Source organism: Hemitrygon akajei, chromosome 27 (genome assembly GCF_048418815.1).
Source record: "Hemitrygon akajei chromosome 27, sHemAka1.3, whole genome shotgun sequence".
Taxonomy (NCBI): Eukaryota; Metazoa; Chordata; class Chondrichthyes; order Myliobatiformes; family Dasyatidae; genus Hemitrygon; species Hemitrygon akajei.
Genome location: NC_133150.1, coordinates 9,055,307 through 9,068,640, shown reverse-complemented (window position 1 = coordinate 9,068,640; position 13,334 = coordinate 9,055,307). Strand labels below are relative to the sequence as shown.

General features: G+C 40.8%; 1 protein-coding gene across 5 annotated transcripts in view; it reads right to left on the bottom strand.

Moving 5' to 3' along the window:
* Positions 1-13,334, bottom strand: part of mkrn4 (makorin, ring finger protein, 4) — a 39,282-nt gene that overhangs the window by 4,647 nt on the left and 21,301 nt on the right. For 3 of the 5 annotated variants that reach the window (XM_073030344.1, XM_073030347.1, XM_073030348.1), the window contains 3 exons: positions 11,533-11,662; positions 9,973-10,048; positions 18-184 (listed from right to left, as the gene is read on the bottom strand). In XM_073030344.1, coding sequence (XP_072886445.1) covers positions 18-184; positions 9,973-10,048; positions 11,533-11,662 — 373 coding nt within the window. Of the gene's footprint in view, positions 1-17; positions 185-9,185; positions 10,049-11,532; positions 11,663-13,334 lie in introns of those variants that run through there. The other 2 variants (XM_073030346.1, XM_073030345.1) reach the window with 2 other exon arrangements.

Here is a 13,334-nt window from a genome sequence, read left to right as displayed (position 1 = left end):
GATTAACTCTCTGCAAGTCATAATAATAAATTGATGTATTTTGTTGTGTGCATTTGAGTACAATTAATTTCTGCCTTGCCTTTTGTTAGGGTGTTTCTGATGGCGGCCACGATATCCTGAAGTGGGAAGGTGAACAGCCAGAGGTCATGGTACATATTGGTAGCAACGACATAGGTAGGAGGTCCTGAAAACAGACTACAGGGAGTTAGGAAGGAAGTTGAGAAGCAGGACCACAAAGATAGTAATCTGGGATTACTGCCTCTGCCACGAGACAGTGAGTATAGGAAGAGAATGAGGTGGAGGATAAATGCGTGGCTGAGGGATCGGAGCAGAGGGCAGGGATTCAGATTTCTGGATCATTGGGACCTCTTTTGGAGAAGGCGTGTCCTGCACTTGATTCCCAGGGGGACCAATATCCTGGCAGGGAGGTTTGCTAAGGCTGTTGGGGAGAGTTTAAACTAGAATTGCTGGGGGGGGTGGGAACCGAACTTAAGAGTCAGAAGAAGGGGCAGTTAGCTCAAAAATCGAGAAAACTTGTAGATAGTGTGAGAGGGAGGATAGGCAGGTGAAAGAGAAGGGATACATTTAGACTGATGGTTTGAGATGTGTCTATTTTAATACAAGGAGTATCATGAACAAAGCAGATGAGCTTAAGACTGTGGATCAGTACTCGGAGGTATGATGTTGTGGCCATTACAGAGACTTGGATGGCTCAGGGACAGGAATGGTTACTTCAGTGCCAGGCTTTAGATGTTTCAGAAAGGACAGGGAGGGAGGCAGAAGAGGTGGGGGTGTGGCACTGCCAATCAGAGATAGTGTCACGGTTGCAGAAAAGAAGGAAGTCATGGAGGGGTTGTCTACGGAGTCTCTGTGGGTGGAAGTTAGGAACAGGAAGGGGTCAATAACTCTATTGGGTTTTTTATAGACCATCCAATAGTAACAGGGACATCGAGGAGCAGATAGGGAGACAGATTCTGGAAAGGTGCAATAATGACAGGGTTGTCGTAGTGGGAGATTTTAATTTCTCCGATGTTGATTGGCATCTCTCTAGAGCAAGGGGTTTAGATGGGGTGGAGTTTGTTAGGTGTGTTCAGGAAGGTTTCTTGACACAATATGTAGATAAGCCTACAAGGGGAGAGGCTGTACTTGATCTGGTATTAGAAAATGAACCTGGTCAGGTGTCGGGTCTCTCAGTGGGAGAGCATTTTGGAGATAGTGATCACAACTCTCTCCTTTACCATAACATTGGAGAGGGATAGGAACAGACAAATTAGAAAAGTGTTTAATTGGAGTAAGGGAAAATATGAATCTATCAGGCAGGAACTTGGAAGCATAAATTGGGAACAGATGTTCTCAGGGAAATGTTCAGGGGATATTTGTGTGCTGTTCTGCATAGGTATGTTCCAATTTGACAGGGAAAGGATGGTAGGTTACAGAAACCATGGTGTACAAAGGCTGTTGTAAATCTTTTCAAGAAGAAAAGCTTACAAAAGGTTCAAAAAACTAGGTAATGATAGAGATCTAGAAAATTATAAGGCTAGCAGGAAGGAGTTTAAGAATGAAATTAGGAGAGACAGAAGGGGCCATGAGAAGGCCATGGGGAGCAGGATTAAGGAAAAGCCCAAGACATTCTACAAATATGTGAAGAGCAACGGAATAAGATGTGAGAGAATAGGACCAATCAAGTGTGACCGTGGAAGTGTGTATGGAACTGGAGGAGATAGTGGAAGTACTGAATGAATGCTTTGCTTCAGTATTCACTACGGAAAAGGACCTTGGCGATTGTAGGGATCACTTACAGCAGACTGAAAAGCTTGAGCACATAGACATTAAGAAAGAGGATGTGATGGAGTTTTTGGAAAGCATCAACTTGGATGAGTCACCGGGGCCGGACAAGATGTAACCCAGGCTACTGTGGGAGGCGAGGAAGGAGATTGCTGAACCCCTGGCAATGATCTTTGCATCATCAATGGGGATGGGAAAGGTTCCAGAGGATTGGAGGGTTGCAGATGTTGTTCCCTTATTCAAGAAAAGGAGTAGAGTTAGCTCAGGAAATTATAGACCAGTGAGTCTTACTTCAGTGGTTGGTAAACTGATGGTGAAGATCCTGAGAACCAGAATTCATGAACATTTGGAGAGGTATAATATGATTAGGAATAGTCAGCATGGCTTTTCAAAGGCAGGTCATGCCTTACGAGACTGATTGGGATTTTTTGAGGATGTGACTAAACACATTGATGAAGGAAGAGCAGTAGATATAGTGTATATGGATTTTAGCAAGGCATTTGATGAGGTACCCCATGCAAGGCTTCTTGAGAAAGTAAGGAGGCATGGGATCCAAGAATTAGCTTGCCCACAGAAGGCAAAGAGTGGTTGTAGACAGGTCATATTCTGCATGGAGGTCAGTGAGAGGGTACAGTTTTAAGGTGCTTAGAAGCAGGTACAGAGGGGATGTCAGAGGTTAAGTTTTTTTTAATGCAGATAGTGGTGAGTGTGTGGAATGAGCTGTCAGTGACTGCTGGAGGCAGATACAATAGAGTCTTTAAGGCTACGTCCACACTAGGCGTTTTTAAAAATACCTCCGTCCACATTAAGATGAATATTTGGGTGAATCTCCTCCTACTGGGCATGCGCAGGACACACAGAAAACAAGTGAAGAGGAAACTGTATACTTGGTGCATGTTTGTCCAGTTACAAACTAGAAAAACTTAAAGAAATTGCTAAATGAAAGACTTGGTGCGCATTTGTCCAGAAACATATTCTACAGACATAGTCTCTTCACCAATGAAAGGGACGACAGCTACAACGAAATGCAATAAGGCTTGTTATTGGGCAAAAGTGAAATTTGCTGTTATCTTGCCATGTCTTTGTGTATTATTTTGCTGTATTTAACATGTGCAATAAAACAAGTTACTGGGCAAAAGTGATAGTTGCATCTACTGAATGTTTGCACAAGCAATACATTAATAAAGCACCTTGTTAAATGTATAAAACATGTCTTCATCAGTGTTGCCTTGTATTTCCATACAATGTTATATTAGGCTGTTACACATCTCGTCAGGTGGTGTTGGAGGTTGCGTTCAAGAAAACAATGAAATGCCGCACTGCCGCCAACATTTGTTCCGGCATGTCATGACAGCAATTTTAAAAATAGCTGGTTACCCTGTACACACTATGCCAGATATGAGGCGTTTTCTGATTTATTCATTCTGGAGAGGGTTTCTGAACATCTGTTTTCGGGGGAGGAAAACGCTGTTTCAGTGTGGACAGAGGGTCAAAACGAAGAGAAAATGCTTCGGTTACAGATTTATCCAGTCTAGTGTGGATGTAGCCTATGAGACTCCCGGATAGGTACATGGAGCTTAGAAAAACAAGAGGGCTATAGCTAACCCTAGGTAATTTCTAAGGTAAGGACATGTTTGGTATAGCATTGTGGGCCAAAGGGCCTGTATTGCACTGTAGGTTTTCCATGTTTCTATTTGCACTGGAACTCTGCTAATTGCCTTAAATGTATGAAGAGAATGTGAGATTTGTTTACAATTTATACTTTGAAGGAAAAGAATGATGGAATTACTGAATAATGTTGCCATATTGCTTATCCTAGGTAAGTTTGTGTTTAAAAAAAATACTGTAGTCACTATTGAACAACATTTGATAATAGAGTATTAAATATTTTAAGTTAAAGCAGTAGAGGCTTAGAGCAAGCAGTTACTGTAAGACAGTCCTGTGCTTAATGGAAAGGCCAACTAACATTCTTATTAAAATTAACAATTTGAAACATTTAATCAAGGACAATTCCAAGGCGGTTTAAGATACTGATTAGCCAACTGCACTTTGTGTGAATCTGGAGCTGAGAACTTCATTCCCCAGCAAAACCTATTCTCTGCAGTAAATGACTACTGCCATCATGTGGAAGAAGTGATTTATACAAAAAGCCAGTTCAGAATTGAGCTTTGAACTCCAATGCCCTGTGCTGTAATAGTGTCATTTTAACCACTACACTACAATGGTGCCCTTATACCTTCTGTCAGGGTGATGAAGCATTGAATTTTAGGCTGGAGGTTCAGCCAGTGCTCATTAACAGGATAAGATCTAGGAGAATCTCCTCAGGCATGTTATAATGGTAGATTTATTATCCCTCTCAACCACATTCTGCTACCTTTTCCCAGCAACTTTTAACCCCCTTACTAGTCAAGAATCTATCAACCTTTGCTTTAAATATACATGATGATTTTGCCTCTACAGCAGATTCACCCCCCTCTGGCTAAGGAAATTATAAAAGGACAGCCTACTGTGAGGCTGTGCCCCCTTGTCCTAGTCTCCCCCCTCAGTAAGAAACATCTCCACATCCACTCAATTAAGGCCTTTCAATAATCATAGATTTCAATGAGATTCCCTTTATTCATCTAAACTCTGGAGACAACAGACCCAGAGCCATCAAACACTCTTTATACATACATCTTACAAGTATGTGTTGTCTATGCCATGGGTCCAGAGGTTCACTGAAAGGATTAGAGGCTCAAGTCTGCTCACAAAGCTGCAAGTGCAGAGATATGTGGATGTTTTTTGGAAGCAAGGGATTATGGTAGCACAACAAATGATAGTAAAGATTGTTGGATAGGTTATTCTTGAATGGATGATGGACCTAATCCTACTTTGATCTGGCTGGACTTTTTCCACTTTGTCCACGAAACCAACTATGAAAGAATCTTTGCAGATATCCATATTGTCCTTTCACACCCTGAGAAATCAAAACTTGCTGTGTAAAAATACAAATAGCAGGCAAGAAGCGCTTTACATTGGTTACTCCTGTGAAATGAGGAAGCCCTTTTGGTAACAAAAATGTTGGAGGGCCTCAGTAGCTCAGGCAACATACGGAGCAGAATAAACAGTTGACATTTCAGGCAAAGTCCTTCATTGGCACTCAGTATAAAGTAGGAGCCAAAAGAAAAATTGCTTTATGGAGAGAACCACTAGATGCAGGTTGCAGGTGGAGAGGAACTGGTTAGGTCCGTTGTCCAAAAATAAATGGAGCTTTAAGGCCTTCCTGATAAGAGTTTATGGGTTGTGGTGGTTGATTTGTACAGACAATGTCCAGTGAAAATAAGGCAATCAGCACCAGGAAACAAAGTGATTCAAGTGATGGAGAGCATATGAAGTATCACAGATATAAGGAGGAAGGGGGACAAAATGGAGCCAAGGAATGCAGGTGTGTGTCTACTGAGACAGTTGGGTTTGTGGATCTTGGGTAGGAGGTAGAAACAAGCAGTGCAGGAACAATGGAGGTTGTTGGCAATGGATCTCCAGAGTCTAGGGCAGGGGTTTCCAACCTGGGTCTAGATAGATACTTTATTCATCCCCATGGGGAAATTCAACATTTTTTTCCAATGTCCCATACACTTGTTGTAGCAAAAACTCATTACATACAATACTTAACTCAGTAATAATATGATATGCATCTAAATCACTAACTCAAAAAGCATTAATAATAGCTTTAAAAAAAGTTCTTAAATCCTGGCAGTTGAATTGTAAAGCCTAATGGCATTGGGGAGTATTGACCTCTTCATCCTGTCTGAGGAGCATTGCATCGACAGTAACCTGTCGCTGAAACTGCTTCTCTGTCTCTGGATGGTGCTATGTAGAGGATGTTCAGGGTTTTCCATAATTGACCGTAGCCTACTCAGCGCCCTTCGCTCAGCTACCGATGTTAAACTCTCCAGTACTTTGCCCACGACAGAGCCCGCCTTCCTTACCAGCTTATTAAGACGTGAGGCGTCCTTCTTCTTAATGCTTCCTCCCCAACACGCCACCACAAAGAAGAGGGCGCTCTCAACAACTGACCTATAGAACATCTTCAGCATCTCACTGCAGACATTGAATGACGCCAACCTTCTAAGGAAGTACAGTCGACTCTGTGCCTTCCTGCACAAGGCATCTGTGTTGGCAGTCCAGTCTAGCTTCTCGTCTAACTGTACTCCCAGATACTTGTAGGTCTTAACCTGCTCCACACATTCTCCATTAATGATCACTGGCTCCATATGAGGCCTAGATCTCCTAAAGTCCACCACCATCTCCTTGGTCTTGGTGACATTGAGACGCAGGTAGTTTGAGTTGCACCATATCACAAAGTCCTGTATCAGTTTCCTATACTCCTCCTCCTGTCCATTCCTGACACACCCCACTATGGCTGTGTCATCAGCGAACTTCTGCACATGGCAGGACTCCGAGTTATATTGGAAGACCCCTAGATTAATGGTGGGGGTCCACTACATATAAAATTTTTTGAACCCTTGGTCTAGGAGGTTGGTGATGGTGTTGGAAGACAGTGGCCTGATGCTCATTAGTGCAGTCCTGTTAAAGGGGTAAATAAGAGAAGGTATCAGAGTGATGCTGTTTGGCCTCAGCAGAGACGAGTTTGTCAGACTACATCAGCACCCTCTTGTCAGCAGGTCTGATGGTGAGGTAGGGATTGGTGCAGAGAGCACATGTGATCAGAAGGGGTGAAGTTCAAATAAGGTGGAGTTCTTAAGGTTGAGACAGTTGTAGAGGAAAAGATCCAGCAGGCTGAAGGCCAGAAAGGAGTGCCCAAGAAAATCTAGGCTCAGAGATGAAGGTAACAGAAGAGATCAGCATCATGGCAGGTGTGGGACTCAGATATGGACAGAGGGGCACAAAGGCAAGGCCCTTGTTGATGCTGCTTAACAAGAGCCCACAGTATTACAGGAAAGGTACTAGCATGGATAGAGGATTGGCAGGAGGCAAAAAGTGGGAATAAATGCAGCTTCTTCTGGTTGACTAGTGGTGTTCTGCATAGGTCAGTGTTGGGACTGCTTTTTTATGTTACATGGCAGTGATTCAGATTACAGAATTATAATCTTTGTAAACTTTGTGGCCAAGTTTGCAGAGGGTACGAAGATTGGTGGAGGGGCCAGCAGTGTTGAGGAAGCAATAAGCTATAGGACTTAGATTAGGAGAATGGGTAAAGAAGTGGCAGATGGAATAGTGTCAGAAACTATGGTCCAATTCTTTGTTAGAAGGAATAAAAATGTAGACTATTTTCCAAACGGGGAGAAATGTCAAAAGTCCAAGATGCAAAGGAACTTTGGAGTCCTCGTTCAGGATTCCCTGAAGGTTAGCTTGCAGGCTGAATTGGTAGTACAGAAAGCAAATGCAAAAGCAAGGATGTAATGCTGAAGCTTTAAGGCACTGGACAGGCCTCATTTGGAGTATAGTGCACAGTTTTAGGCCCCTTATCTAAAAGGATATGCTGATATTGAAGAGGGTTCAGAGGTTCACAAGAATGATTAATCCAGGAATGAAAGGGTTATCCTACGAGTCGTGTTTGGTGGCTCTAGGCCTGTACTTGCTGGAATTTGGGGGGTGGGGTGGTTGCAAATCTTATTGAAACCTGTCCAATGTTGAAAGACCTTGATAGTGGATGTGGAGAGGATGTTTCCTACAGTGGGTTGGGAGGAGGGATGAAGAAGAAAAATTTAAAAAGAAATTTTAAAACAAAATTAATGATTAGAGAACACAACCCCAGAATAGAAGGGCTTACATTTAGGTTAGAACAGAGATGAAAAGGAATTCCTTCAGCCCGATAGTAAATCTATGACATTCATTGCTGTAGGCGGGTGTGGAAGACAGTTCATTGCGTGTGTTAAGACAGAGGTTGATAGGTTCTTGATTAGTCAGGGTCTGAAGTGTTACGGTGAGAAGGCATGAGAATGGGGTTGAGGGGAAATGGAACAGCCATGATGAAATGGCACAGCAGACTTAATGAGCCAAATAGTCTAATACTGCTGCTATGTCTTATGATAGTGTGTTCTGCCTCAGATCCAGTGAAGGGTGAAGTGTTGGAGAGATGGTGAAGAGTGAGGCCCAGGGCTGTGGCAGAGAGAGCGCACCAACAGATATCTCAACATAGTGGCAAGTCTGGTGCACAGAATCCAGGAGAAGCAGTCGATGTTCCTAGCCCCAAACTGGGAGGCCTGGCAACAGAACTGGAAGGTTTGGTTTGGATACATTTGAAGAGGGGTCCAAGATGGTGACTGAGACAACTTTCCAGGAAGAATGCATTGCTATGGTAGAGCATCTGGTTGAGCACATGGTCAAAGAATCAGAGCTCAAAGGGAGCAGTGGAGGGTTTTCTCGTAGCTGGACAGATGTTTTAGTACAGCAGATCTTTGAATAGGACCACTTGGTTAGTCACAACACTTGGGGGGGCATCTCAATTTCAACCTCGCAGGACAACCACATAGTTTCCCTCCCCTTGCTACAAGTTAAAATTTTGAAGTTGTGTAACAATGCAGAAAGTATTTTCAAACCTGAAATTCTTGCTCTTCAGATATCCATGAATACTGAATGCCTCAAAGAACAATTGACAGTAAAAAAAAAATGTAGAACCACAAAGTCCCCTTCTTCCACCCCCCCCCCCCCCTCAGCACCCACCATCTACCAAGCAAGCAATAGCCCAAAGAGATACCAGGATCTGCAGTACAACAAAAAATTCACCAGACAATTCAACATGCCACAAGAACAGGTGTCACAGTGTGAGGGGAGACAAACAAAACCTTGCTGATTATGATGTTGAAGTCTGATGCATCACTCACATTCAGCAATGACTTACCATAAACCCAGGAGTTAAGCACCAAATGCATTAGAGACAGTTGAAGGCTATATGCATCAAGCAAATACTACCTAGATTAAGCAATTTTTCTGATGAATTTAAAATCTGCAAGTATTTTAATAAAATGCAAGGTCTATAAACGGAACTCCTGTATATCTAACCCAAACCTTGTCCATATGTACTCTTCAAACAATCTTTAATTCTCAAAGATTATTACAGCAATCGCATCTAATGGGTATAGTGATGCAGAGGACAAGTCCTATATCCCAAGGCCTGGTAGATGATCAGAGAGATGAAAATAGATAGTTAACAGCAGGTGATCTGAAGATGGGAGGGAAGCATAGCATTTGGAAATTCATCACTGGGTAAAAATATCTGCAATAGTAGGCTCAGCCTTATTTTGGATATTTACTTAGAGGGATCTGAAGTTAGTCAGGTTACAGTGCTTTCTGCAATGTGAGGTGATGCTTACAGTCTTAAAACTGAAACTTGTTAACACACCCTAAATGCATACTTTGTAAAACATACTGGAAGGAAAAATGCAAAAACACACACCTATTTACAAATTGTTTTATTTTGACATTTTAGTACAAATTTTTTTTTTAAAAATATGCTTAGTTTATTAATAGGTCATTATTGATCAAGTTACAAAAATGTTAAACTCAGTGATTCTTGTGATAAATGTCCATTTGTTCCTATAAAGGACACAATTGTAGCCATTACAAATCTACATTATTCAGCTCTAAAACTTTGGCGTAGTAACTCAGTATCACTACAGCATACAGGTCATTTGGCCTGCTGGCACATATTTACAAAGTTTGGTGCAACAGACAAAACCCCAGTGAACATTATCCCTGCAGTGACCATGGGATTCAGCAGAATCAATCCTTCAGAAAATCACAATAAAAGTCTTTCAAACCATTGAGATACATCACATGTGCTACTCAGTTCGCAAGTATTAAGTCTTCAATCTAAAGGACTTGAATTGCTGAGAAACTGCCAGCTTTAAATAAGGTAGCATAATAGATTTTGGTGTCACTACACTGAGAAATAAAATTTACTAACAATAGACCAGTGTAAATAGACCTATTCCAATATCTAACTGTATGGACTAGCCTGCTATTTACAACGGCACTGCCAGAAAGATAGAAAAACTACTGTCATTATTATTTACCTGCTACATGAAGTAGCACTACACCAGTCTTAAAGGCTTTGATTGCACCATTAATCATCAGAAGAGGAAGAATCAAAATCATAATCCAGGCTAAAATCAGACAGATCTGAATCAAAAAGTTCATAATGAAAGTCTGCATTCTCTAAAAAAGAATCAAGGGAAAGCACACCAAAAAGATGAAGGGCACGCTCAAAGTCATCATCATCGTCGTCGTCATCATCGTTCCATCCAAGTCCAAAAGGAGGCTGTGAGATAAACAAAGATATTAAATCTAAAATCTTAATCAAAGCTAATAATGTTGAATCTGAAGTAGATAATTTTATTTTGCAGATAATTAATGAATTTGCAAATTCCTAAGCCTCACTACCTCACCAGTTCCATTATTTTGTTTCATCCACATTACTAATCTTTCTGTCAGCAATAAATGGCATTATTTACCAGAAAAACTCCCAAATTTGAACTATTAAAATCTCCAAAAGGCCTCAAAAGGAAACTCTCAGTCCTTGGTATAATTCAGATCTTTGTCTTCTGCATCTTCTCCCAGCTCACAACTCTGGAGGAATTTAAGCTGGTCAGACAGCATCCATGGAAATAAAAGTCAAGATTTCGGTCCAAGACAGTTCTCCCAAGCTCTATTTACAAAACAGATTACCATTTCCTTGCTTTTGGATTCATGTACCTCCATTTTTAAAAATGGTTCCCAGTTAAAAATGTTTTTGACTGCAAGCCTCATATCCATGTCTTTACTGGTCATACCGAGCATTCCAAAATGTCAATACAGCGATGTTTGCATTTGATGATGTAGTTGTATGATCAATTGTCCAAGAAATAATTTTAAGGAAACTTGGCCATACTTATCGCCAAGTCCCAAAACTATTTTGTATAAACAACTAGTGGAATTAGCCTTTCTGGCAAGTTATGGAAGCAGAGTTAATATCACAGATGCCATGCAAAGATGCAGTTTGGAAATTCCTCTTTTTACTACACCTATATAAAGTTCCACCAAACCAACCTTCTGGAAAACTTATTCAAAAAAATGTTAAGATTCATCAAGTATACGTACAGCATTTGTTCTCACTATCACCTCAAATCTCCCCTTCATCCATAAATTAACAGATTACTAGAACATCCACAGGGTCAAAGATTTCACCAATCAAATACATCTTTCAACTCTCAACCATCGATCCTTTACCCTGGCTGCTCTTCCTCACTCAACTTTAAACTAAGATCATTCTAAACACCAGGAATGTTAACTAACATTTCTCTTCCCACAGATGTGGCCTGACCTGTTAGTATTTCCACAAAAAAAAATTATGCTATTTTATCAAAATATTAAAATGATGCTACATGTCTAGCATTTGCAGGTCTTTGGTTTTCATTTAAGAGCCTGTGTTACACAATAATTTGTACCCATATACCCATCACCCAAGCTTACCAATTATAAAAGTCAAGTTCAAAATTTTGCATCCTGGTTTTTAACCCACTCCAAGATTCAACCTCTTGCCATCCATCTCTAGCTGCTGTTTAATTTCCATTGATTTAGGTCATTCACTGGCTTCAGTAGATAAACTAAAGCTGTATCAGCTGTAAACTTGCCTCATTAGTATATTCCAAAGAGTTACATACAGCCTAATTAGCTTGAAGACCAGGGTTATTCTACAAAATAAACCAATTATGCAAACAATAATGGAGCAAATACTTCTGTTGTAATTACGTAAAATGTTCTTACATGATTGCTCCGCTTTCTTGGCTGACGCCGAGCTGGCCGGTATCCCTCTGGAAATTCGTGCAAGTATATGCATTCAGATTTAAAAGGACATTTGCCATTACTTTGCAGAAAAAACTTGCATCTTATTTTCCTGTGAAGAGTGTCATTGCAGAGGTGAGTTAACTGTAGCAGGAATAGGATTTAAATTTTCTCATCTCAAATTTAAGCATCACCTGAACTTTCTTCAAAAAACATGTTCATCAAAATAGTGTCTCACAGCAGGCCTTTCAGAAAGCAAACTCAATCCCACCCATACCAAAGTAAAACAGGAAAAACAGCCCCCATGAGGACTTCCCTCCTGCCCCCAAGTACAATAATTTACATGTCAAAGGACAGTGTTCACATTTAAGCAATCTCAGGTCTTCAACTTTTGAAATACTAATTTTGCCCATAGAAGAAATCACCCCATAAAGTAAGGAATACAAGTAGAAAAACTAGCCTTAGAACAAACTGCATCCAGTTCTTGGAAGGTTCAGCTCTGTGCCTGTTAATGAGGGCACAAGATCATCACCATGGAGAAAATTACTAGGTGGAATGAGCAAGGATGAAGTGCATGAAGAATAGGTGATTCCAGAATGGAGGATAGAGAACACCTGGACTGGTTTACAAAGGACCTTAAATGCTTATAAGAGCAAACATGAAATTGAAGGATTTAGCAGGGGAAAACAGCAACCAAGCTTGTAGAGTAGCCAGTAGTACCAAGGAAAGAATTGGTTTCCTTAACTAACTGCACACATAAAATAATCAGAAGTCTGATTAAACCTCTTAAAACCAAATGTTCACAACAGAAACCCTGTTGTAAGTCATTAAGGTTAATATACAAGTACGTGAAAGCTTAAAACCAGCAAGAAAACGATATAGGAGTGAGGGCTGAGAGCATAGAAGAGTCAACTGGATATCTATACCAAAAGATATTACACAGTACAAGGTTTAAAGTACATAGTTTTGAAACTACAAACTTATGACTTCTATCTAAGCTGTACCATACAAGTTGACCAAACCAAACTGGTGTTAAGAAATCAATGTCATGCCTAAATGGCAAGGTTCTCCAGAGGTTTTGCATCAGTTCCCATTCAATTTCAAACTGTTCCCCCCTCCTCCTACAACACCTATCCACTCCTCCAACCCATACTCCCTCACCAGATTCCACCCCTCAGAACTGTTCCTATCTGCCTATCCCACCTCCCTTATTAGTCCCATTCTCCATAGTTCTTTTCTGCCCGATTCATCCTGCAGACCTTTATCTATACCCATCATTACCAGCCACTATTTCCACTTTTCTCCCTCATCTGGCTGCAACTATTGCTTGGCAGCTCTTGTGCCACATTTCTCTCTCCTCTTTATACTGGCTACACCTTCCCCCACCCTTTTGCAGTTCAGATGAATGGTCTGACCTACAATGTCAATCAGTCATTTTCCTCCACAGATGTTGCCTGATCTACTGAGTTTCTCTTACATCTCTTTAGCATAACCTACCAATCAGGTGTTTGGGAGGAAGTCAGAGGTTTAGTAAAAAAATCATTTTGTTTGAGAATTACTTCCAATAGTAAAAGCTCACATTGACCAAAAGCAGGAAGTAGAGGCTAAAAGAAAATATTCTGGATTGAGCATCAGAAATTACAGATTATGGCCATTGTATCTCAGGAAGAGAATATTTAAATGCATACAATAATAAAAAGACAATACTAACATAAACCATCTATTTCTTACTGTCTCTGAACTGAAGCAACAATGAAGAGCTTACTACATCAGTGGGTACGAAA